Genomic DNA, 27,448 nt, shown 5'->3' with positions numbered 1-27,448 from the left:
TAAACACTAAACCAGTCAGATTTTATTTTTAAGTTACCTGTTAAGAGCTGATTCCGTGCGCGTTCATCCGTTCATGCAGAACATTTCTTCGGACCGAGATGTTGCCGTAGTCACACGATCCATAACTGCTGTCTCATTTCTGTATACTGTACATGTGATTTCACCGCTAAGACTGCAGGCTACTGTTTGTGGACAGATGGTGAAGAACACAGTCTCATTTGTGTGTAATAAGTCGTTACTAATTGTCTGCAGATTGGATCAATGTCCTATTCTGCCACAGCTCAGCTCTCCTCTCAGTCTGCAGTACCACAGACAGCACAGCCACCATTTATCAGTGCCGGTAGATGGTAGCCGAGCAAAAGTCCTTTTCATCTCATTATTGAGGCAATTTAGCTGGAACTGGTCAAATTATGTCAATAAATGGTTTCTTTTGTGGGGAAAATGCACCAATAGGAATAGACTTTTAAGGTTTTTATGGCATTAAACACATGCATGTCCAGCTGTCACATGAATAAACAGTTGTCACGCACTGGCATTGCTCTAATATTTCACCCGCTTTGGATGATGTCAGCCGATTGAATGGTCGTTATCACGGTTATCAGCCTCATAGATGTGGGTTAGACGGAGCCTGCCTCACCTATTTGTAGGCTCAGAAGGCCGTTATCCTCTATTAGCATGGTTGACCACAAATACGAACACACGGAAGACAACGCCGACCTCTAGTGGCCCCTTGTGATTATGATGGGAGTATGTCCCATGTGTAACCAAAAGTCAACGCTGACTTATTTTTCTGTAGTTTTTAGTTTAGTTTTTTAGTTAACAAAATCGCTATAATTCATAATATCGAATCGCATTACTTGTAGAATCGCAATACTTAAAATCGCAATACATATCCAATCGGCACGCAAGTATTCCGATAGTATTGAAACAGGAAATAGGTGTATCATCCCAGCCCTAGTGGTAGGTGCAGTTTGGCCCATCTGAAGCATTAGAACGGTATTGTTAACGAATGATGACGCCCATTCAATCGGCTGATAACATTCGAAATGGGTGAATTCTTTCCATCAGTTGGTGATGCCATCCGCTTAAATCCTAAGGAGCTTATTGATTTATTTTTTTAAGATATGTCACTCTCATTTTTCACGACGACAAAGAAAACCCTGTGCAGTCTAAACAACACAAGCCAGAGCTGCAGTATCACCCTCCGTGGAGTGATTGACCGGGAGAGTGGTCATAAAAAGTTTGGCCTTTTGGCTGCTGAAGCTTTCCCCGCTAAGGCGACTTGATGACCCGGTCTCCAGCTGTCAGCTACACTGTCAGTTACACTGTGTGCATCACTGCCTTTTTCCACTGCAGCAGATACATGTCCGCCTGGGTTGTGACTTAAAGTGGAGAGACGTTTGTGTAGCTGAGATTTAATACCAAAACTGCATGCAGAGATACTCACATGTCAGACTTATCTTTGGCAGTAAAAGTGTGACTCAGGCAGATTAATGCATAGGGAGAGGTTTGTAGAACACATGTATGTTTTTAGATGTTACCAACTTCAATGTAAGCATTTAAAACCTGAGCTAAACTCTTGTCTTTGATCTTTAACTCAACATATCAGATTTTTGCTTTTGATGTGAACAGACTGACTTTTGGTGTTTATTTTTGGGGTAATTTGTTAACATTAGGTCATTATTTCCATCCTAGTGAGACTCTTCCTTCCTGGACGCGATGCGAATTTGCGAACATCTTTCAATTTTTCCTAGTGGAGATGTCCTAACTTGCTCCGTCCATCAACGAACAGGCAAAGCGACGCGTCGCTTGTTTGAAAACTTCCAGCCTATTGTCATTGCTCAAAATTGGCGCTGACAGTAACTGACAGTTAATCAAAATCACTTTCTCTATGTTATAGAGAAAGTGACATCGGTCGTAGTATATCTGGACAATTTTTCATGCTGCATTCGCCAGTGTTCGCTCTTTCGCTGTATGTTAGGAAGAGGTGTAATATGATGGTTCTTTCTGGGCCAGAGTGCATCTCTTATTTCTAAGGGTACATCATTCTTTGACACCTGTAGCTTTTATCATTGAGTAGTAGCGTTGCACAGGATTTGGAAGGTATTAAGTACTGAGTAGGTATTAGTGGATTAATATCTTAATTTGATCAGTGTCATGCACCACTCATACCATATTTTTTCATACTGTATTTATTGTTTAACTGGTTGAGCATCATTATTAGAAGCAACACAGTCTTGTTGTTTTTAGCTACATACTAATGTCAATATTCATGGTCCCCAGATGATATATTCTTTGGTGATCCTTTCCCTATGGCACCACCAGCAGGTCAAAGTTTTCACTTATCTGGTGAAATATCTCAACATTTATGTATCATCTGATTGATTTGATGGCCCTCACATTCATGTTCCCCAGAGGACGAATCCTACAGACTTTAGTGATCCCTTGATTTTTCTTCTAGGACCACCATGAGGTTGACTTGTGTGGCTTTGAGTGAAATCTCCAATCATTTTAACTAGTTTGTTTAGGAAAATTAACTTAAAACCCTAACATCGAACTATACATAATACAAATTAAGTTTATTTCTGGTTCAGAGACAGCAGTTATGTTACTCTGCAAAGCTAGGCTAGCTACATTTTAGCTGAACTAGTTTAGCTCTTTTTCTACATCATGCCTAGTGTTAGTAATTGACAGTAAGATATGCCATATCCGATGCTAATAGTGTTTCAAATGACACACTCATACAATTTAAACTCCATAAAATGTCACCCGAAGGTGGCATTTTATGGATTTTATGTCACAGAGACATTGAATTTCACAGTGGATTAGAGAAACCAACCACTTTGGAAGGTACTGTGAGTATTTCTGTATAAAAGTGAAGCCACCAAAATTGTAGCATTTTGACAGTTTTGATATGTCACCCAGAGTGAGCGTCGAGTCAAAATAGCTTTTTCACATCACATCACCTAATTTACCTGAAGAGTTTCTGTGGACAGCAGCAGTCAAAGTAGATTTAGGTTCATGCTGATAATCTCCCACCTTCACCTGTTTTCCCTCATGAAAACACACTGAAGCTACCGTTGGTGATAATCGAGTTGTGATTATGTGGCAACAGCAAACCAGTAATTTGAGCGTGGTTAACAACACACAGCCAGCAATCAGAGGCAACAATGGAAGTCACTTTGTGTGTTTTCTATGATGTTGGAAACAGATTAACATGATTTGACATAACTCACAGTGCTGGGGAAACTGCTTTGAAAAGGTACAGGTATACAGGTGTTGAAAGTAGAAAGCTACACTACAAACTACTACTACTACTACTACTTAGGTTATGGTTAGGTGTTGCATAGATAACTGGTCAGGGTTAAATTGATGTGGATGTAGCATTTGGTTGTGCTAGCCCTGCCATTGGAAACTTTGCATGATTTTGAAAATAACTACAATACTCAGACGCTACCAGCAAATTTAGTTAAAGTAGTAGATTCACAAATTTTAGCGTCACTCACTACCAAGAAGTGGACGTCACCCATTGGTTTGTAGACTACCGATTTTAAGCCTTGGGTTTGGCATTTTGGCCGTCAACATCTTGTATTTTGGAACCAGAAGCAAAGAATGTATATTGCCAAGAAGTGAAAGTCAATTGTTCGTTCCATTGTAACATCAGCGCCCAGCAGCAAAGCTACGCTTCCCCCATTTTGGACTGAAAGCGACTACCGGACGGCAGTTAAATGTCCCCCTAAAAAGTGCCGTACAAAAGTAAAACAAAATTATTTCTACTCTATTGTCATATTCTACTGAAATGGCATGTGTTGGACAATAAAATATTATAAATATAATAAGGGTTTTCAGTCCAAAATGGCGGCAGCGGGCTGTTGTAAAAAAAACAAACACCGGAGTTTTGTCTCTTTGCTTGAATACTCTTTGTCAGAACTGACCATATTTGGACGAGAGGGTGGAGCTAGAGAGGAGCGAGGCCAGGCAGGGCCAGGTACTGTTACTAGGTTTGGTTTGGTTTGGTTACTGAGGTGCATCCGTAATTCACATTAACTGTGATATACTGTGTTAACTGCGTGATATTAATTGAGATGCTAATTTTGGCTAGTGAAAAACAGGCTTAAAACAAAATAAAGGAAAAAATTAAAAGTGTCTGAAAGTACAACGGAACGCTGAACAACGCCGTGGTAGCGGGTGAGTTACTTTTTAAGATTGGGGTCTATGGGGATTGACTTGCTTTTGGAGCCAGCCTCAAGTGGCCATTTGATGAACTGCAGTTTTTGGCACTTCCACATTGGCTTCATTTTTCTGACCCGGAGGTTGCCGCTACATATACATATATACATATATATACATATACATTTCTCATAATGTATTTCTGCTGTAGTGTGATGGTTGACGTGTGAAATGTTATTGACTCCTGTTGACTCACTGTCAAACCAGAGGTCTAAGTGCATTACATGTACACTGGTATTATCCACCCGTGGTGGGCGGATGGACGGATAATGACTCAAACCGCTCCTTTCCTTCGCCTCCTCTCCATTTCCTCTCCTCACACATTGACTATATCCTCTTTTTTCTATTTTATTTTTTCATTCACTGCCCAGCACTTGCAGATTTTTACCATCTCCATCAGTACATCATTAACCTTTAAGAAAAGTATGTTTTCAAATCACGTACGGTGTTGTTTTTTTCCTCCCTGCTGTTGATTTAAGAAATGAGTCTCTAATGGTTTTCCTCATTCAGCGAATCACTTTTATGTATTTTCACAGGCAGCCTTTCCATCATCTCCCCTGCCCTGTGTATCAGCAGCAGCCTCTCTGCAGCGGTGGGAGTCTATCACCCCGTTTCACAGGAAATTTAACACACACGTTACTATGTATCTCACCAGTATGCAATGAGTCAGGGTCGGACAAACATCCAGAAATGCACACACGCGCATATGCTTGCATACGTACACACTTGCATAAACACACTAGCGCACATGCAAATGACAGTATTCCCAGACTTTCTGCACAGCCTCTCTGTGCTCATACATCATTAAGTGAGCCAGGGTGTTATTATGGAGAAGATGCAGTGTATTAGATGGCCTGACAGATTGTGTCAGGGGCTGCAATCCTATCAGGATTGGATAATAAAAAGACACTTAATCTAGCCAGTTCCCTACAGTCCTTCTTTGCACACAGAATAAAAAATCCTGACGCCCGCTCTGCGGTCTAACCGTCCTTGTCAAATTCTCCTCCTCCCTCCACCCTATCCTAAAATATAAGAGCAATAATTACGACTTAATCTCCTCAATCTCCGCCAAAATATTTCCTATGAAGAGGCACAGAGTTATAGCCCAGCAACATAAAATGTGTTTATTACCTCCTCTGCAACGCCGTAATGTGCCATAAAAATAGGTGCCCGCGCCAGTATGCATGACATGACTGGGTGATGATCAGCTAATTTATGAGGACCTTGGCTCATCAGTAGGACCTGGGATGAGACGCAGGAGGGGGTCGACTCAGCACATTGTCCTTCGCCTGGCGAACATCACTCATGATAAACAGGGGCACGACAGACATAACAACAGCCAATCCGTCACCTTGTAGAAAGTCATAGAGACCGGGACGAGTCTACGTACTGTCTGCCCACTCTACTCTTTTTCTGTCTCTGTCAGAGAGCGTCAAGAGGATGGGCTCAGGATAATGAGCAGGGCATAATGCTGGCTCACTGCCTGTCGTAGTTTGTCAACATTCGAGGCACTTTCGTAATGGTCTTTCTCTGTAGGAAAATGAATTATGAATTCATATTTGTCTCCCACTCTTGTTTGTCTTTACAGTGGAGAATAACCCATGCCAGACCAACCCCTGTCTCCACGGAGGGAGCTGCCTGCAGGAGGGTGACGGCTATAGCTGCTACTGTCCTCAGGGCTTCTCTGGGGAGAGCTGCGAGATCGGTGAGTCACTGCCGGGGTCGGGGCTGAACGGGGAGACCCTTAGAGGTCAGCAGCTGCAAACAGATGTTGTGTCACAGTGGCATAAGGGAACAAGAGGCATGCATATGTTGGCATAACATTTCCTGTTTAATGTATGCGACTGTTCAGTGAATTCAGAAGGAAAGCACAAATGAGTTTCCCTATGTGGGGTTTGTTTCAGTGTACATTTTAGCAGCTATTTCAGATTTAGTCTTAGTTTTAAATCAAAAATGCTTATTAGTTTTAGTCACATTTTAGTCATTTTTATCCATCATAGTTTTAGTCTAGTTTTAGTTGACGACTCAAAACATTATAGTCACCGAAAAGTCATTAGATTTTAGTCTAAATGCTTTCTCTTTGTCATTTATTTCTTTTATTTAATCTTAGTCCTGTTTAGTTATCAGATTATATTGAACATTTCTGTCATTTTAGTCAAACTTATTTCACATAAAAATTTTGTGTTATCATTATCTGACAAAAAATACAGGTTGAATGATTAAGAACGCAGCTTTGAAGTTAGTTTGAGTCCTCCTGACTGACTGCGCTCATTAGTGATGTGTAGTAGTTCAGTCGCACCCACCGGTTCGTTATGAGAGCCAATCCGCCCACCCAACATGTAAAAATATGTGTAACTCAACCACCCAAACCCGATTCGACCGGCAAAACGTGAACTTTATGCATTATAGTAGAACAATTGTCAGGACCGAGACAAGAAGGACAGAGACGGAGCGCCGCCACCGCAGTTTGTGTGTGTCTGAGACACAGAGAGAATGAACACTGGTTTGTTTCCTTATTTGTTACTAGGAATCTGAATTCAATCTCAATACACTCAAAGCCAAGAGGAGCCGCCTGTCAGGTCCAGTAGTTTTAGATCAAGCTCCCTGACTGAAAGTGATCTGGGAATATCCATATGCTGCAAGTCAGCCAGTTGTGACAGCGGTTGCTGAATGTGTGCTATATGCACTCAGCTGTGTGTGTGTGTGTGTGTGTGTGTGTGTGTGTGTGTGTGTGTGTGTGTGTGCGTGTTTTCACCTTCTGCCCCAGGAGTAGTTGGCAGCTCATCTTTCCTCTCAGCTGTGTGATGGGAGAATGTGGCTGTCAGAAAATGGCTGTGCGCTGTCTCAGTAGTGTGTGGGTGTGTTTGTGTGACTGAGACATGCAAGGACACATGAGCCACGGAGGAGCCACAATCAAGATCAGCGAGGGATGGAGCAGCTGATTAAAGTGCCGAGGGAAGACAGGAAAATAAAGAAAAGAAGGAGTAGATGTGGCATTGGCAGAAAATATCAATGCGACTTTCTTACTTGTGAGACTCCAGCAACGTGAACCCCACACGGTTCTATTGCGCTGTAACACATCACAGTTGGTACAAAGTTGTTGTTGACGGCGTTCAGTCTGGCGCATTGATTCTGGGTCCCGGCCAAAGAACCGTGGGATGGACCATAGTAAATATTAGATTACGTGCAGAAGCTGCACTCTGTTGTGGTGTAATGTGGGCAATTAAAACTCTCTCATTCCGGCTGTATGGGGGTGCTGAATGTCTGATTTTGGTTGGATCTTGGTTTCTCCCAATAAATCATGATATAAAGCATCTTTTGGTATAAATATCAGCCTTTTAAAAGTAGGATTGGTAAAGATTTTAGAAACATGTATTTGTTATATTAGTTGAAATTCTCATTACATCTCGACAGCAATCAATAAATCAAATGCTCTGAAAAAAGACCACCAATCATGCTGGACCTTTTGTTAGTCCGACTTCTCCATCTCTGTCTGTTCCATGCTCATGCATACAAAGACAACAGGCCAAGCTGAGGTTTTAAAGGTCATTACTTATGGAAAAAGGTCATAGATCAGGGGTCAGGGGTCATGAGAGGCATATTGTCCTGGGTCTGATTATCAATAACCTTTAATTCTTTTACCCAAACGTACATATTAAGCAGCATTTAGGTGTGACTGTGCATTAACGCCATTGGAGATCAATCAGCAATCTGCTGTTGGATCAATAATTTGTGACAAATGCTTGTTAACCGCATGGATTACACACACATGTAGTTTGTAATGATTTGCTGCAGTCGATGTGGTTCGGGTTTGTTATTGAATGAGACCAAACTTAATGTTTGTTTTTAGAAGCAATTGGAATAAATGATGACATTTTAAACTAAATGTCGGGAGGAAAGCACATTCATAAAATATTTGTTATTTACTGATTACTTCTGCACTTGGGTGTCTGTCCTTCGGCTTTCTTCTCTCAGGAGTGTTTAATTGCCTTTCCCAGTGTTACTAAAGTGTGATGTTGATTATGTTGCTAAACAGCTGCATATCTGATGTTTTTAATATTAATTACGGCCAAAGGCAAAAAGGTTAATTGCTTATTACAGCAAATGCTTGACCGTAATTTTACCAACTTAGTGCTGTTGGAGAGGAATTAGGCCGTAAGGGAAGTGTCGCCTTATTTCCTGTGTTGCATTTCACATCCGCAACTTCTATTTCCTTCACTTTATCATTCATGGTTGACCATCTTCTTGAAAGTCTTTCTCCTTCGGTTCCAAACAAGCACACACATCCCCATTATAGCCTATAGAGAGACATATAAACCAATACTCCCTGCACTGACTCTGCTCTCCACGTGAAATGATTATTTAGGCAAAATGAGGCAGTGGCACCACAGCTGCAACACACCTTAGAGGCTGTCTCCAGGACTTGGCTTGTAGCTGCAATTATTTGGGAAGAAGCGTTTTGGGGAGCTGCATTATTGATGGCCTATGTTTCTACTGTGGGTCTGTAGTTAATATTTATGAGGATAGGGGAGAGACAGAGAGAGAAGCTGTGGATATCTCAGTGTTAGCACTCCAGCTCCACTAGATCCTCATCTTTAGAAAGTCCTTCACTTCATCTGTATTCCTAACTTAATCTAAATTGATTCAGGGCTGTCAGTAGAGACACATGGACTATAATGTGTAACATCCTTATTAAAAATCTAAGCTTTAGGTTATTGTATACCATTGATCAGCAGGACTGTTTGGTAAAGTCTGGATCCTGCAGCAGTATGAGTGATTAATGAGGCACGATAAAGCCTGTCAGTTTGATGGCCATGTGTTGAGATACAATAATGAATTATATTTGTCTTCCCCACAGTCGTAATGAACATTTGTTCATAGATATAAATAAGATATAGCCCAAAAGAGCGATGTAAACAAAATGCACATCTGGGGGATTCTATTCATCCACTGATTATGTCGAGATAAAATAGCCAAATATTTCAGTCTTAATGTCTCTAATCCTTCTTTTGGTTTACACAAACAAGTAGGTAAGCAGTGACATGACTGTCAGTCTTGCTGCTCTGGAAAAGTATTGAAAATGTCACTGTAGGGAATTTAATGAATCTGCTTATTTTGCCTGATTAGACCTCAGGCAGGCTGGTCTCATACAATGTTCGTATACCTACCAAAAGGAATGCACTGTAATTCGTGTACATCCCATGAAATGAATTAATGTGTAATTCACGTAATCGTGAACCAGGAGGTTGGAGTGGATAGGTGGGTAAAAAATACTGGACTTCCGCCCAGGAGAACGGCGTTCATGTCCCGTGTGAAACCAGAAGTCAACGTTGATTTATTTGTCACGTAACTTCCATACTTAAGTTTAACTCAAACCACAATCTTTTCCTAAACCTAACTAAGTAGTTTTGTTCCCTAAGTTGTTTCCTGTGAAGACGGAAGTTTATTTTGAAAAGCCTTTATGCATATAACAAGTGTAAATTGACACGTGTTGTTGGACATTCGTAGGAAAACGAACGAAAAAGGAAGAATAACTTTTTCGTAAGATATCATACGACCCGTTGTATGAGGATACGTTGACTCAGGACTGTATAGTTTGGTTACATCATGTAATTCCTGTGTGGTTATCCAGAGCCTTTAAGTGGGCTGACTGACAGTCAAGCTGTGCAACACAGTCAAAGTATCGCGCCGTATCTGTGATGTATCTTCCAACAAATCCACCAGATTTTGCACATTCTACAAAAAAATTCTGATCAAACAACCCACTCAGTATGTAAGAGCACATGGCGTGTAAACATAAGGAAATAGCACTAAGAGTGTATAACCACAACAAATCTCATGTGTCTCATTACTTTCCACATCGGGAACTTTGCTTGCTAAAACTACACATGTATAACATTTAGGGTTTGAAAAATCCTGTGAATATTCACAGTGGAAGCTTTCCAAGGAAATAAACAGCAATATATGGGAAATAATGGAAATATAGGGGCTGTTTGCTCAGGCTGTATTGACCATGTCATACGTTTACCACATCATAAGCAGACATAATTAGAAACGTTTCTAATAGAAATGAAAAATCGACATTTTAGTTGAATTGAACTTAACTTCCCTTGGAAATTGACTGACCCTTTTGAAACCCCAGGCATATTTTTAACCAAAACAAGACCTACTAGTGCACATATAAGCCTTTGTTCACAGAAGAACTGTCACAGTAGGGAAAGCACAGGTGTAAATAATAAAAAAGGATGATGACTGAGTTTCAGGGTCCTGGTATTGTGCATGCTGGCACACGTGTACACCCAAATATAAAAAAGCCATTGTTTTTTCTGCTATATCTGCTGTGAGAAAGGCACATTCATCACAACAGAAAGGAGAAAACACTGCAAGGTTACACTTTTGATCTACAAACACAGTAGCTTGACAGCTCATCTTTGACCCTGGAAGCAGAAGTTGATAAAACAATCTCAACTCATGGTCCATTTACTCGTTGGTTCAGGAACTTTCAACCGTTGTCATCAGTAGATTGAGTTTGTTCTGTTACCAAACTCAACACAGACAACTTTATTTTCACTTTATGTCAACATAGATAAAGGGTTGGGTTGCTCAGAATCGTAGAAAGTATGAACATTACAGTTCAATGGCATCTGAGTCCAAACCCAATCTGCATATGAGTGCCATCATATCCTACATAAAATACAGCTCAAAATGCAATCAACAAATTATTGCCTGACATTGACAAATGAATTAAACTAATAAGGAGACCTGATAGCATTGTTCATGAATGGGACAATCTTTATACCCACACATTTCCCTTTGTAACCACTAATTTCTTTAACGCAACTTGCGATTTTTAATTAACCACTCAAAAATCCGACGGGCCGTCATCGAACCTGGATGCTATTCGATCTTTCAGAGATTGTAGCAGGCTCAGTTTTAAAGCTAGAGTGAGGATCCTGCTATCATATGAAACCAGATACCCTAAGGAATCCATTGGTATCAATTACACTATACACTAGCTTGTCACGAAGGCGGTTAAATAACGCTACAAACTTTTGCTAAATTTTGGCAAGGAAAAACTGGCATGGCCATTTTCAAAGGGGTCCCTTGACCTCTGACCTCACGATATGTGAATGTAAATGGGTTCTATGGGTACCCATGAGTCTCCCCTTTACAGACATGCCCACTTTATGATAATCACATGCAGTTTGGGGCAAGTCATAGTCAAGTCAGCACACTGACACACTGACAGCTGTTGTTGCCTGTTGGGCTGCAGTTTGCCATGTTATGATTTGAGCATATTTTGCATAAATGCAGTACCTTTGAGGGTTTCTGGACAATATTTGTCATTGTTTTGTGTTGTTAATTAATTTCCAATAATAAATGTATACATACATTTGCATAAAGCAAGCATATTTGCCCACTCCCATGTTGAGAAGAGTATTAAATACTTGACAAATCTCCCTTTAAGGTACATTTTGAACAGATTATTGTGATTACCTATGGACAATCATGCAATCAATTGCGATTATATATTTTAAGCGATAGACAGCCCTAGTTTTTCAGAACAATATCTTTAGTTTATTCAGATTCAAGACCCCACAAATAGAGAGTGATGAGGTCGCCAGTATTGAATGAGTTGTTTTAAAGGTTGAGATAAATCCTTATTTTACATTTTTATTGTGTCTTCCTTTGTGGATCCTAAAAATGAAATCTCATTCTTGTTGACAGCAGCAGCTATTTCTGTTTAGTTAAAATGTGGTTTGTTGTGGAAGAAACGCATTAACCTGTCTCGGTATGTTGCTGAAGACGGGTCAACAAATCACTGATTTCTACTGGAGTTAGGGAAATCATTTCTGGTCGACTACCATTTGTTCTTCAGAACGACCTCAATCAGCCCATCAGTCAGTCCGGAGAAAGAAAGACAGCAGGCAGGTAAATCATTTTGAGCTGCGAGAGACATTCAGATGCATCTGGATTAACCGACAAATAGAGACAGACACATTAATGCAGCGTTTTCTTCATGGCTTTTTGCAACAGAATCAAAGCTGGTTGTATGTAGATGAAATGTAGAATGTGTAGTGAGGTCAAGACGGTAAATGATCCTCTTAACTGGAGGAAATTACTCGGAATCGCACGATTATCTCATCGTGTCTTTCGACCCCTGTCCTTCTTCCTCTCCATCCGTCTTTCTCATGGATTCCCCTCCTCTATTTTCCCTATCGTTCGCATGTTGAATTAGAGGCGATAAAAGTACCTGAGCTGCCGTCTCGCTCTTCCTTTTTCACTCCACTTTCTCCTCTTTCTCATCCCTTATCAGCCTTTTCTGTTTTATCCCTCCTCAACTCCTCCAGCAAATCAGTCAGAAACAACAACCAGAGTGCAGGTGGGCAACACAACACACATCACACCTACGCCGTCCTATCGCTACCTAACAAACCTCAGAAACATTCATTCAGACTCTCAGGTGGTTTGAAGAACTCCCAGGTCAATTTCAGCAAAATAAATTGAATAGCAGCATCCTCTATCTGTGCACACAGCAATGTTCTTGAGTTGGTTTTCTGCTCGACTTCCTGTCGAGCAAACCTGATGCTTTTTTATTATTATTATTATTATTTCGCACCTCCCCACACTCTCTGGCCTCATTTCCAATCATGGTGATTAGATCTGCGTTCTCTCTCCCACTTCCTTCCTCTCTCCCTCCGTGCTCTGTACATTTTTTATCAAATGTGCTTTTTTCCTTACATCACATTTATTTCTCTGACCTCATCTCTCTATAATTGTCCTGGTCTCTCCTTTTCTATCACTCTTTTACTCATTTTTCTTTCTTGTTCAGTCCATCTCCCTGCTCTCCTCACTTCTCCCCCCTCACCCCTCCTCCAATGCGTTGCTCTTTGGCAGGACCTACAGTATTGAAATTGCTCCGCAGTGCAGAGGCTAGGGTTGAAAACAACCCTGTAGCCCCCCAGCATTTCTCCCAAATATCACATTTCATTTCCTGCCACACTTCCTCACTCCCCCGCAACCCCTAACCTCTCCCAGCCTTTCCTCTCTCTGGCTCCCTGCTTCCATCTCTTTCTCTCTCTTGCTCTGTTTTTTTCCTGTCAAAGGCCAATACAATTATTCATACAGAAATGCCTCTGTACTCATGCATAAAATGAAACTTATTCAAGCTCACACGCTCACTCACCTGCATGCTCAAATTGCCAAATATGCTCACAAGGGTGCGCACAAAATATATTTCTTTATCTCTTCCTCTCACACAGATCTGGACTCCCACACACACACCTGTTTGGACCCGTCTTATATAAAACCAATATGTACCCAAGACTATATGAAGAGCTAATGCATGACTCGTGTTTGAAGAGAATCGCCCCCGCTGGGCTTCTGTATTAACTAATTCATCCTCTGAGACCCACTCCTCTCACATCAGCTCATATGATTGAGCTTGAAAGATTCATGAGGTTGCGGCTATTAATATCACCGGCCCCTAACCCACCTCACCAGTGTGTCCACAGATCTGAGCGATGAGGTCAAAAGACGATGGAATGGGAAGGACAGGATGTGGTTTTGTTGTAGATACACACAGGCAGTGGAGATATTTGTCAGCAAATCCCAGAAAACATTTTGAGGTGAATTGAGGCAGGAGGTGAAAGTGGCTTAGAGCTATTGTATGCGATAAAGCTGACTTATAGCCAAAAGTGTAACAAAAGTATAGGATGAAGAAAGGAAGAAAGCTGCTGGTAGATGAATTCTCAGGGAGTTGCAAGGGTATGTAGAGGAAGACAGATGGAAAGGGCCGGCGCTGCCATGCTGCTCCCCACAGGACATCACATTCAGTCCTTCATTAATGATGGAATGGATTTATGTGTTTGGCTCCAAATCCTCCAAGTTCTCGAGCTAACGTCAATATGTTGTAGAGTTTTACTGCTACTTTTTGGCTTCTACTTTTCCTGCAAAGTTAGATCCGGTGCTGGCCACGGGGTGAAAGAATGCACCATTACAAAATGATGATTCATGTAATGATGAAGAGTTTGATTGCTCACATACAGTACGGCACAACAGCACAGACGAGGATAATAGGGTTGAATACTAGAGATGGAAATTCTGGTTTTCACAACAACACAATCTATTCCCTTTTTCTCAGCAAAATACCTCCAGGAACCCAGAGGTTTTGTGACTGTGCATCTTTGTGATTGTGTACCAAAGAGGGTTCCTCTAAATCTCATTATCATTGGAATGCAACCGTCTTAACTTAAAATGTTGTTTTTTTAGTAGTATAACTGGATCTACTTTTCAGCTCTAGTAGTTCATCGATTCCAATTACTTACTGCTTAAATGGCAGCTCAGAGTCCAACTGTGTTGCCAAAAATATAAAAGCAAAGTGCCAGATCTTTGGACAAAATCTATGCAGGCAGTTAAACAAGTGGCTTAAAGGAATAGTTTTGTGGAAAAATGTGCTTATTCGAGAGTTAGATGTGAAGATCGATACCACCCGACAGTTAGACTTTTATCAGGTCACTAAATGGGCATTATCAGCGGTTATAAGCCCCATAGATGTGGGTCAGTAGGGCCCTGCTGAACCCACTAGTGGGTTTTATCATTGATTCACATGGACAATCACCGAAAGAAGAAATAAAAGATGAAAACAGTGACCTCTAGCAGCCATAGTAATTATGACAGGAGCAGAAGCGGAAGTCAGGCGCTGTAGTATAGACAGTGTAAAACTCCAAGTGGTGGAGGTTGGGGGCGATGGATGGGACACAAAATACAGTACTATCACCAGGGAGACTGGGGTTCGCATCCCGTGTGAAGCCAACAACATGCTTTTGACTTTGTGTTCACAACCTTAAGTTTCACTTTCACTTTTCATACGTAGTTATTTTAAGCCAAAACAAGATCTTTTTTGTGGTTTTGTTACCTAAACCTAGAAGCAAGAAGCTGTTCAAAATGTAACGGTTCATTCAGTTTTCAAGGTGTTGCTTTTACGTTTCGCTTTCACTTTTACAACGTAGTAGTACTGAAACACACAAGGTTTATAACACCTGATAATGCACATTTACTGAGCTGATAACAGTCGAATCGATACCACTCTCTTGTCTGCACGGTAAATACAAAGCTACCGTCAGCAGCCAGTTAACGTAGCTTAGCATAAAGACTGCAAACAGGTGAAATAACTAACCTGGCTCTGTTCCAAGTTGAAATAATCTGCCTCTAAAAAGCACCTATTAACATGTTATATCTTATTTGTTTAATCCATGCAAAAATTGAATTGTAAAAACACCACATTGTGGATTTTTATAGTGTATTAAACTTGATTTATGGTGAAATATTCTGGTTTTCTAGACAACTAATGCAGCTTGACAATGATATAACAACACATGACTCAGCACAGTGACTCGGATGAACCGTGCATGAGGCTGGATGTGACAGAGTGTGTGCAAATGGGAGAGTATGTGTCTGTTGTGTGATTGATGACCAGCAGTTTGTCACAGTTTGTCGGCAGCTGAGGAGCTCTTAAAGAGCTATGATTGGCTGGCTCGGCCCGTATCCACACGCCTCATTAATTCATCCACGCCATCGGATTCCTCAATCAGCATTATGATTGGCTGTGCTCTCCCCCACCACCACCACCACCACAGCTACTATCATGCATACTTTTACGCCAGTGCTGCCAACACCACCAGCAGTGCCTGATTGGAGTTCCTCGGTCTGCAGCTGACTCCAATAGAGATACACAGACATTTGCATTCACAAAAGCAGTCAAACACACAATAAGAGACACACGAAAACTGGTCAATACACACAAATGCAGTCATAAAAATGCATAAATTCAGTCACGATCTAACAGAAATTCAGCAACATGCACACCCACATGGAAGCACACGAATACAACCCACATAAATACAACCTTGAACACCTGCAGGAGTGTACGAGTGTGCGGTTGAACTGTGTTCACACCACATACGAGATGGGTGGACGGCATAATATCCCAGTTTTCAATCACACTCCTTCCTCTCCAAACTCCTCAGCACAATGAGAAACAAAGGACATACTGGCTGCACAGTTGAATGAGAATGAGCTGCAGGGTGTGTAGGTGTGTGTGAGTGAGTGTGTGTGTGAGCGTGTAGGTGTGTGTGTGTGCATGAGTGCATGTGAGTGCAGTATCTCTCTGGTATAAACACACCTGCAGATTAATGAGCTGCTGGCCGAGTTGCTAGGACTCACCTCTCTCTCTTTATCTCTTTTACACTCTCTCTCTCTCTCTCTCTCTCTCCAACACACACACATTCTCCACTTTCCCATACACACACATTCACACACTTGCCACCTTGAGTTGCCTCATCTTTACTACTTTTCTTCGTCATTTAGTCGTCAGCTGAAGTGTCGGGCACAGTGAATGAATATGCATGCAAGCATGTGTCTGATATGTGCTTGGTTTAGCTCAGCATGATGTGTGTGTTTAGGTGTGTGTGCTGTGCTGAATGGATGGAGGCAATGACTCTGTATACACCTGGTGACAGCTGTAGGAGGAAGTGAAGCATATAAAGGCTGGCCACGTATAAAGCGGGACAAATTGATTTCCCATGAAGACGGGGAAACTGGGTTTTACACAGGGGGGTCTTATCGGTGTTCCAGAAACACTCACACAACAACACACGCATAGAGACACACAAACACCTGCACACTGGGACACAAACTTATATCTTCAAGTATAAAATATGGATCACGTAATGCTACTTTCATATGAGAGTGCACACAAACATGAACACGTGCACTCATGCAGCAATGCACACATACTGTATGTTTGAGCTCAAATGGTCCTAAAGGTACCCGGTGGAGTTTTGGACCACTAGTATCTCTAGAGGTGTTTTCATGAGTGGGTCCATGTTTTGTTTGCATCGTGCATGCGATAAAACACGATGCACATCCGGCCGTTGATTTTACGCTATTCCACCGATCAACAGTTTATGGGTGATGAAGCATCCCACAATTCTCTCCATCTGTCGAAAGACTGACCAAGGTTGACTTTTTTTTTGTTCTTCGGTCATTCTTTTCTATTTCTCTTTGCTGATCCTGCCCCAGTGTCAGCCATTACCACAAAATGCAATGTCAAAAATGTAATTCTCTAAAGAAAAATCTCCTTCTGCTGCCTTTTCAGAATCAGAATCAGAATGGTGTTTATTGCCAGGTGTAAGAGGTATACACTAGGAATTTTCTTTGGCTTTGTTGGTGCAAGACAAACAGTATAATAACAAAAGAATAGATAAAACGTTCGAATAAAATCAAAAATAAAATGTACAATTTACAAAATAAGCTATAAACAAATGTGCTTTTCACTCTTTTACTGTGAAAATGTAAACATAAACTCTTCCGGTCTGCGTGCCGTAAATCGTTTTGTCTGATTTTGCGAGGAATCTGACCTGGTGACGGGTATTAAGAGTTACTTAAATACTTTATTGATCCCCGTGGGAAAATTGGGGCGTTACAGTTGCTTTTATATAAAAAATAGAGAAATATAAGTAAAAATAAGAGAATGAGAATATAAGAAATATGAAATAAGTACAAATATTTGCGTTAAGATTACCAACATTAGAGAAATAGAAATAACCAATCTTCTCCTTGATGGTCTTGTTTACATTGTAGGTCATTTAGAGGCATCAATATTAAATTCAAAACAAGTTAAAAACATCTTCTAGTAGCTTTAATAATTGATCAATTATACCAGTAATGTAATATCTTAATAAATGTGAGCCTAGTTGCACTTTTCTTTGACTCTCTGACTTAAAAAACGTGATGCTATTTTATCAGAATATGTTGTGATTTTGCTTGTTACAAACATAAATTGATTAATATAGCCTAATGTAATCTACAAATCTTATTATTGGAAAATAATAGCAATCTCAATCATATATTTTCATCAAATCAATCAGCCCTAACCTAAACATAATCACAATCTAACTTTGACTACAAACAAAGTCCTAAATCCTCTTTGAGAAACGGGAAATTGGCCAAATGTTCTCGCTTTTGCTGGCTGTTCCTCATCTTACTATCTTTGTGAGGATGTATAGATCCTCACGGATGTTTGACCACATGTATACAGTCATAATTGTACACCCACATATACACATACTGCACACGCTATAGTGACCTGACCCAACGGTACAAATGGGATTTTTATTTTTCCTGATCTCCATGGTAGCGGGCCAGAGACAGAAGAATGAGACAGAGAGAGATGAAGCAAGAGAGCGTGAAAGAGAAAGAGGCAGAGCAAAGAGGATTGAGAGGATAAAGTCCTTGACCGCGCAGGCCTGAGTATGATTGACTCTAAAACACAAATTAGTAGAAAAAGAGTAAATAATTCCTCCATGAGATTTACCAGAGGCTGTTTGTTTGGTTCATGAGCCATTTCTTTTCAGAAATAGATTTAAAGATTCAACATCAGAGCTCCCTCTGCTCAGAAACACATCCTTATATATAATTTCACTGTCAGTGATTAATTGATTCTGACAGCAGTAAGGAAAAAATAGATAATTCCACTCTACTATTTCCTCTTTAAGTATGTCAGAAATAGCGACAGGAGGCAGAGAATAGCCTGTCATTCACCCCTCTGGGGAACTGCTCTACTTTAAGAGTAGAGTTATTGTATTTTTTTTAAGTGTACGCTCACAGAAGTAAGGGCCAAGAGATAAGGAAATGAGGAAGGAAGAAGGGAAGGAAATATAATGGTGAAGATGGAAGGTAGAAGGGAAGGAAAGGAGGAAGAAAGCAATGAAGTCTTAGGGAGAGTGGAAAAGGAAGGAAGGAAGAAGGAAGCCAAGAGATGAAAAATGGATGAAAAGGAAGAAGAGTGACAGAGAGAATGAAGGACGGAGAGAAAAGTAATAGCATAAGCAATCTGTCTTAAGAGGTACACGTTTGAGGTGATGTGTGTTAATGATCACACCCTGGGTGTCTTGGCAGATAAAGTTGTCAAGGAACAGGCCAAACCCCGCACGGCCCAGAGGGACGCCGCCGCTGCTAACACCAGGAGCCCTAAAGGGACACCTGTAAAGCCTCCTGACTCAAAGGAAATTAGCCTGGTAAAACCCACGGGGCGAAGGAGGATAAACTTGCCATTTAGAGATCTCCAGAGGGAGGAAGAGAAAATAGAAGGTGAAGAGACTCGGAAGTGACTAATGGAAAAGAAGTATGGAAGGTAGTGAGGGAAGGAAGGAAATGACTGTAGAGGGAGAGAAAAAATAAAGTAGAGCTGTCAAGTTTAAAGCGATAATAAACGAATTTAACGCAACAAATTTGTTTTAACACCACTCATTTGTTTTACGCATTAATGCAAACTTGCGATTTTTAGGCTGTAGCGGGCTCAGTTTTAAAGCTAGAGTGAAGATAAACTATATACATCTTGTATCAGATGAATTATAAAACCTAGGGAATCCATTGGTACCAACTATATCACACTATAGCTTAACGCAAAGGAGGCTAAATAACGTTACGAACTTACGCAAAAGTTTGGCGAAGAAAAACTGGCATGGCCATTTTCAAAGGGGTCCCTTGACCTCTGACCTCAAGATATGTGAATGTAAATGGGTTCTATGGGTACTCACGAGTCTCCCCTTTACAGACATGCACACTTTATGATAATCACATGCAGTTTGGGGCAAGTCATAGTCAAGTCAGCACACTGACACACTGACAGCTGTTGTTGCCTGTTGGGCTTCAGTTTGCCATGTTATGATTTGAGCATTTTATTATGCTAAATGCAGTACCTGTGAGGGTTTCTGGACAATATTTGTCATTGTTTTGTGTTGTTAATAAATCTCCAATAATAAATATATACATACATTTGCATAAAGAAAGCATATTTGCCCACTCCCATGTCGATAAAAGTATTAAATACTTGGCAAATCTCCCTTTAAGGTGCATTTTGAACAGATACAAAATGCGTGATAAATTTGCGAATAATCCGCGATTAGATATTTGGATCAATTGACAGCCATAAAACAAGGGCATGTCTACGAATACTGATGATTCTCTGGATCTATTAGTTATTTCCTTTTTATTTGAAAGCCGTCCACTATCTCCAGTTTCCTTCTCTCTCCTTCTGCGGGGAGACAGAAATAGAGAGTGAGGCTGTATGATAGCCTACTGGTGGCATCGTGGCAGCTTGCTTGACTTCTCCTGTCCCTGGCTTCTTTTTCCTTGGCCACTGGCCTCCCCTCCCACACAAAATATAAACAGAAGATGGAGCCAGTGAACGTACACGCACACACACACACACACACACATATATATATATCGCGTCAGTGAGTGGAGTCAGACTGTCAGAGCTGAGGGCTAGCAGAGCGATGTGAGATGTTGTGACACTTTACCTCATTACATTTTCCCAGGCTGTTATGAAAGCGGCAGAAACGCTGTCAACCAAAGCGAGGACCTGTCTTAAACATACTGTGGGCACACACACGCACACACGCCACTGACGCATGCACACTATCCACATTGCAACACATGAATTAAGATGAATCTTTCGCTGTTTTGGGATTTCATGTCGCTGCGTGACTACTGGAAACGTCTACAAGGTGGTTTTAAGGCTCACTTTGCTCGCTTCCCCTCGACGCACAAGAAAATCTGGTAAACCCAGACGGTTTGGATCGTTGCCTGCGCGCGGCTCTCAGTACATCGTCAGGACTCCAAGATGTAATTGCGTCTGGGGCTAGTGGTGAGGTAGCATATCCCTGCTCATCCCAACATCTTAGCCAAGTAAAAAGGGATGCAACATTTTCTCTATTTTCTCCAGGATGAAATGACTTTTCCTCCAGACGCTGGATTCCTGTGATAGGTTGATCAGCGTTGCTCTGAGCTCTCTGGAGAGCAGCACAGAGCCTTGGGCTGTACCAGAGCTGCTGTGTAGTCTGTCTGTTTCCTCCTCTCCCTGCTGATCCTGATCCCTTTGTAATCCACCCGCACCCAAACACAGCTGAAGGCCCGGGACTCTACAGTTTACTGCTAGCACAAACAAACACATCCACTGAGAGGGACACGCTCAGAGAGGCACAAACAACCCACATGTCCATTCAGACACTCAACAAACACTCACAGGTGCCTGCAGATACACAGGTACAGTGCATAATATGCAGATATGAGCAGTATGTATTGTGTATTACATATATATACTTAAAGGGATAGTTTGAGTGTTTTGAAGTGGGGTTGTATGAGGTACTTATCCATAGTCAGTGTATTATCTACAGTTAACATGACCCCAGCTTGGAGAGACAGACAGGAGTACGAGCACAGGACCAGTGGACGGGGGCAGCAGCAAAACGTATTTTAGCCACTAAAATCAAAATCAGTTTAAGTTTATGCTATATTTAGAATATTATCATCTTTTGACCTTGTCGTCAGACAGCCCTTTCCGACGGGGAACTGATGCCGTTATCTATGCTAGCTTCAAAGCCACCAGACTCCATTGACAAAAACAGTAATATTACCTCACAGAACATGTCTCTGAAAGATTATTCTTGATTTTAGAAACAGCAGCTGTCAAAACAATCTCCCCTCAAGGTCCATTTAGTAGCTATTCTGGAGCTTTCACACCTGTGCAAAATCCATCGGCTAATAAAGATCATGTGACACGATCAAAAGCTCCAGAACAGCTATTAAATGGATCTCGGTTTGTCCGTTTTGGGCTACTATAGAACATAACAGTTCATCATGACGGACTCCGTGAAGAGGACCCGCTCCCTACGTAGATACTGTATGAAGGGCTCATTCTAAGCTAACGAAAACACAACTATTCTTAGTGTCAGGTGATTATACACGAATGAAAACATAGTTATGAATATTAGATTCCATCAAAAACTGAATTCATCCCACGTTCTAGCATAATTTTCAAGGATCTCTGAGATTAAGAAGAACATGCAGGGACTTGTATCCCTCTGCGACACCCAATATACAATATCTACACTAAGATATAATAATCCTATCATAATTCTATACAGTAATCCTGTAGTTATTATGAGCTAGAAACTCATGTTCCCCCTCTTTCATATCTTTTAAGTCAGGCATTTTCTTTCTAAAGCCTACATGTTGCCACCAAAGATTTTTTAGTGCACAACATATGGAAGGTATTTGTAAGTGAAAATCTTAAAATGAACACCAGCTAGACTTTATTCTCAAATCTTTTTGCTTGGCTGCTCCAACATCTTTTTTCCTGAGATAGCAGAGGGCACTAATGTTTGGACAAGGCAGTTACACACGGAGAACTCCTGTATTATTATTCAGCTGCTACAGGGGAGGGATGTCTAATAGCTCCGGTACAATGTGATGTCCTGACTTCAATGCCGTCTGGACCTGTAGTTTAACAGATTTTACAAGCTGTAGCTGTCGTAGTAGTTAGTTTAAATTTGCCCAGTGTACCCATCCGAGTATTTGAATATAGAAATTACTTAAAAAGCCCATTCCTACTATTAATGTAAACTGTGGGGTGTCATTGTTTTATTCTGTGTGTTGTGGCAAATGTGTTAGCAATCTTTACACATCCAGCAGACCCAGAGCAACATTAGCATTCATTTGTGCTCTGTGTGTCTGGCCATGTGGTGAATGTAAGTCTGATATTTGTTGGCCACCAAAATCCTGAGGGAAATATCCGGTTCTTGCTGCTGAATGCTCCACTATATTCACCAGCTAGTCTCTAACTCTGTCTGTCTGCTGTTTGTATTGGGCAGGTAGCGTACAGTGGTGCTTGCTGCTGCTAGAAAACAGAGTCGATGAGAGCGGTGAGGCTGAACCAGAATATTAAAGTGGCCGTCTGAAAACCAAAACAACGAGCTGAACAACTCGGTCTCACGGGAAGGTGTATGAATACCACGACATTACACGGACATTCTGCCAGTCATGAGTACACATTTTAACCTTTTTGCGTGTCATTTGAGCGCCACTTAAAGGTCCGCATTTAGGTTTAGGCAAGAAAAGCACTTAGTTAGGGTAAGGGAAAATGTCATGGTAAGGGCTTAAAATAAGTAAGTAAAACACGTACAGAAACAACGTAACACAACTACAGAAAACACATCACGAACGTCAATAAAAAACATGTGACAATCATCACGTGACAGACATCACCAACATACAAAGCAAAATAACAAGTCAACAATAGTCTCGAACAATTTCCTGTTTAAAAGTCACGTTTTTGTTGGACCCATCCTCCCGCCCCACCATAAGTGGTCTTTCTCGCTTTTTATACTACGTCACTAACTCTTACCGTAGCTGTTATATGTGTTGACATCGCAGTCAGTACACGAGACACGGTGTACAAATGACATGCGGAAATCAAGAAAGGCGTACTTATTGCACGCTAAACGCTTTGCGCATTATTGCGGCATTTATACGCCTTTTCGTGCGAACAGGCTGAGCTGAAAGACGCTAAAACACTTTGTAGAGCTGAGGGGGAACGACAGAGTCAGGTGATAAATCTGTGTGTGTCCTTCACTACAAGTGACTCCTTTCACATTACACATATCCATTTGATCCATTGGTAAAACAAAACTATTGATTAGTGCAGCTTTAAGTTGTTGTTGCCAAACGGGAGCCAAAATGTTTTGGGGGCAGAAAGATGCTCTTACCCAAAATAGTTGGAAATGGGAGTCAAGAGCACCACTTGTTCTCTGTAGCGAGTTGGCATTCACACACATACATCCAGTTTATGATTGCAGCTGTGGATATCCATTATGTAAACAACACACACACACAATAATACGACCATTCAATGAGAGAAACTCTTTCTCTCCTTCACGGTTCACACAAACAGACGCATATATGAACTCACAAAAAATAATCATTTGATGCTCATTAATGCTGCTGTACACACACCAGCTTTATGGTTATTGACACGACACAACATGGTCCATTGAGTGGGCATGCTGCTTGGACGAGCGGCGGTTCAATAGAAAGGTATCCATCTTTGTAGAAGGGCATGGAAATGTCAATGCCCCTCAGCTAGCTAAAAGGAAGTCAATCATCCAGGGTCTCGCACAATGAAAGATGACAAACACAAAGAGCCTTTCAGCAAAAAAACCTTTGTGTGACAAATATTTCCATTTCAAAGCCTCCTTTTTACAGCATGTCATGTCAATTTATTTTTACATAATGTCGGCTGTGGTGCGGAGGAAATTAGGCGAATGTAAAAAAGAGTGACCAGATCTGTCACTGCTGTTGGTTGATAAGGGAGCGGACTGCCACCCACTGTGTTTGCTAGAGTGTGTTTCTGTACGGGTGTGTGTGTGTCACAGATATAGTGATTCGGCGTATACTTGCATGAATGTGCGTTTTCTTCCAAAAAAAAGTCTTCCTCTGTCGCATTAATGTCCCTCCATGCCCTCCATACCATCCTGTCAGATGTGAAGTCTCCAGGTGGCATTTACCGGTTCAAAGGTTCTCTGTGTAATTGATCAGCCTGCTGTTTGATCTGTACGGCTGGCATTTAGTCTACAAAGAAAAATGTGCTTTTCCGGCTCCGTTAGGACAAACTGGCTTTCAAATGCCTGTGCCTGCCACCTACAGAAGTTTGGTGCGGATGGATCATATGCAGCGTATAATGAGATTCCCTTTTGCTCACCGTCCGCCCTCTGCTTGTGTATCTGTACACATGTACTTGCATAATGACTCAAAGGCAACCGTGATGCTTGTATTTCATGCCTTTCTTTCTCTCTGCAACCCTTATTTGTGTTCATTTGTTGCTGTCCTCTTCATATCTTCACTCAAAGGTCGACTCCATCTGTATTCTTTTTTTCCGGGTGTTACAAATGGAAACACCCACTCAGCCGTTAGCAAAAAGCAGGGACGTAGGTTACCACAGTAAGCTAATCAATAAGGTTATGAATAATGTGAATGCCAGCACTAGCTGAGTCAACGTTTGCTGTGCTAAGTTTGGAAATAACTGAAAGGGTTGAGTTGGGTATTTTGAAGTGGGGTTGTATGTATACTCCCGTGTTATGCGAGGTAAAATTACTGTTTTTGTCAATGGAGTCTTGTGGCTTTCAAGAGAGCGTTATAACAGCTTCAGTTCCCTGTCGCAAAGGGCTGTCCGACAGCGAGGTAAAGCAGCTGTTGACAAAAATGTATTTTAGCCACCTGAAAAAGAAGAATAGATTAGAATATTTTCACTGCTTTACCTCGCCTTCAGACAGCCCTTTCCAACGGGGAACTGAAGCCGTTACATCGCTGACTTCAAAGCCACCAGACCAGACTCCATTCACAAAAACAGTCATTTTACCTCGCAGAACACGGGAGTTGCTGGTCTACCGCTGCATCAATTGGGTGGTTAGTTTGTGTTATTGTATGACTTTCAGATCCAAACTAACATGGTGTCCACAGCAGTACATTGCTTAGCTTCCGTGCCTGTACTCCTGTCTGCTTCTCCAAACTGGGAGCATGCCGACCACCATCTAAGTAACAGCAGATGATACACACTGACTATGGATAAGGATATACACCATTAGGACAGCATGGGCACCCTGACCGGTCTGCGGCTACGCAGCCCCATACGCTACAAACTGCGATGCACTGTGTGTTCTGACACCTTTCTGTTGGAACCAGCATTAACTTTTTCAGCAATTTGAGCTCCAGTAGCTCTTCTATTGGATCAGACAACACGGGCCAGCCTTCGCTCTTTTGGTAGATCCTGACCACTGCAGACTGGGAACATCCCACAAGAGCTGCAGTTTTGGAGATGGTCTGACCCAGTCGTGTAGCCATCACAATTTGGCCCTTGTCGAAGTCGCTCACATCCTTACGCTTGAACACAAAGTTCAAAGTTAAAAATGTTTATTTGGTGTCTTATATATCCCACCCACTGCCAGGTGCCATTGTAACGAGATAGTGTTAATGTTATGGCTGATCGGTGTATTTGTATATATGTAGCAACGTCATCATGCAGAAACCTACTTCAGGCCACGTGGGAAAACGTTTTTAGAAATGCTTCAGCTTTTAGAAGTACTTCAACCTAAATTTTAATGTTCGGATCTGAATCCTTAAAGAACGTGACTGGGAAGCTACAGGATGATATAAAAACCTCAACCTTTAATGAAGCTTTTTTTGTCAGTTATTCACAATTTACCAAAGCAATTACGCCTGAGACATTTTGCAGAAACAGGACTCACTCAGAAGTTTTCCTCAAATATCATAACGTAGTTCTGACTTTCACTGCTCCCAGCACTCTAACAAACCATCATTTGGTTGACAGGCAAATGACTACAATCTTGACCTTTGATATGGATGTTTGTAGTAGTTTTGGCATTCAAAATGGGCAGCCGGCATCTTGACTTTGTCTCCAGCTACACAGCAAACACCTAAACACAGGAACAACAGGTACTTAAAATCACATTCAGATTGAACCTCTCAAGATTTGTGCGGAGGAAATTGTAGCTATTTTTGTGTCAAAGCCAACAAATGCCAAGTAAAATATATCTCCAATGCTTCTCACTTTAACATTTTCTTTTATTTGATGTTGTGGGTGAATATTTATGAGTGTTTGGAGGAGAGAATAGGACATCTGCAAAACAACTCACTGCTGCGCAATCAAAAAGATGACCACAAGAAGTCAGACTCATTCATTTTAATGAGCCGTGGATGACAGATAAGAATACAGACTCTTCAGACTGTGGCTGTCATCGGTGAACTAAAAAAGTCTCTCTATGCAACTAAATACCGAAGTAACATCATGTTCCAGGTATCCATATACTGACCTCTGACCTAATTTCACTGACCTAATATCATGATGTTCAAAACATTTAGAAACAATTCTTATAAATATTACAGTAAACCTGATAAGGATCAACAACAATATTAACCAATGACACAGCAGCACTTTTGTACCTCAGTGGATATATACACATATATATATTCCTCTTCCTCTCTACATCACTGATAGGTGTGAGTTGGTGTGGTCAGAAGTGCGTTCTGTTCAGCCCCTTCTCCTAAAAATGACGTTCCCATACAACGAAAAATGCATTTTCAATTATGTTTCGAGGGAAACATATTTTCTCCTGGATTACATTTGTTTTTGACACATCACAAAGTCTCGCGGAAGTCAACGTAGGGAGGTAGTCGGGGAGGATGGATGGGTCAAACAAACACAAGACTTTCACCCACGACACCGCTGTTTGTGTGAAACGTTAATAAGTCAACATTGACTTAGTTTAACGTTACGTTTAACGTTACTGTACGTAAA

General features: G+C 41.3%; 1 protein-coding gene across 2 annotated transcripts in view; it reads left to right on the top strand.

The window, feature by feature from the left end:
• ncanb (neurocan b) overlaps positions 1–27,448 on the top strand; it is a 218,599-nt gene that overhangs the window by 142,973 nt on the left and 48,178 nt on the right. For both annotated transcript variants that reach the window (XM_074635645.1, XM_074635643.1), the window contains exon 10: positions 5,819–5,935. In XM_074635645.1, coding sequence (XP_074491746.1) covers positions 5,819–5,935 — 117 coding nt within the window. The remainder of the gene's footprint in view (positions 1–5,818; positions 5,936–27,448) is intronic.

The sequence above is a fragment of the Sebastes fasciatus genome, chromosome 5 (genome assembly GCF_043250625.1).
Source record: "Sebastes fasciatus isolate fSebFas1 chromosome 5, fSebFas1.pri, whole genome shotgun sequence".
Lineage (NCBI taxonomy): Eukaryota > Metazoa > Chordata > Actinopteri > Perciformes > Sebastidae > Sebastes > Sebastes fasciatus.
Note: the sequence above shows the minus strand (reverse complement) of the source record. Positions and strands in the feature narration are given on the sequence as shown.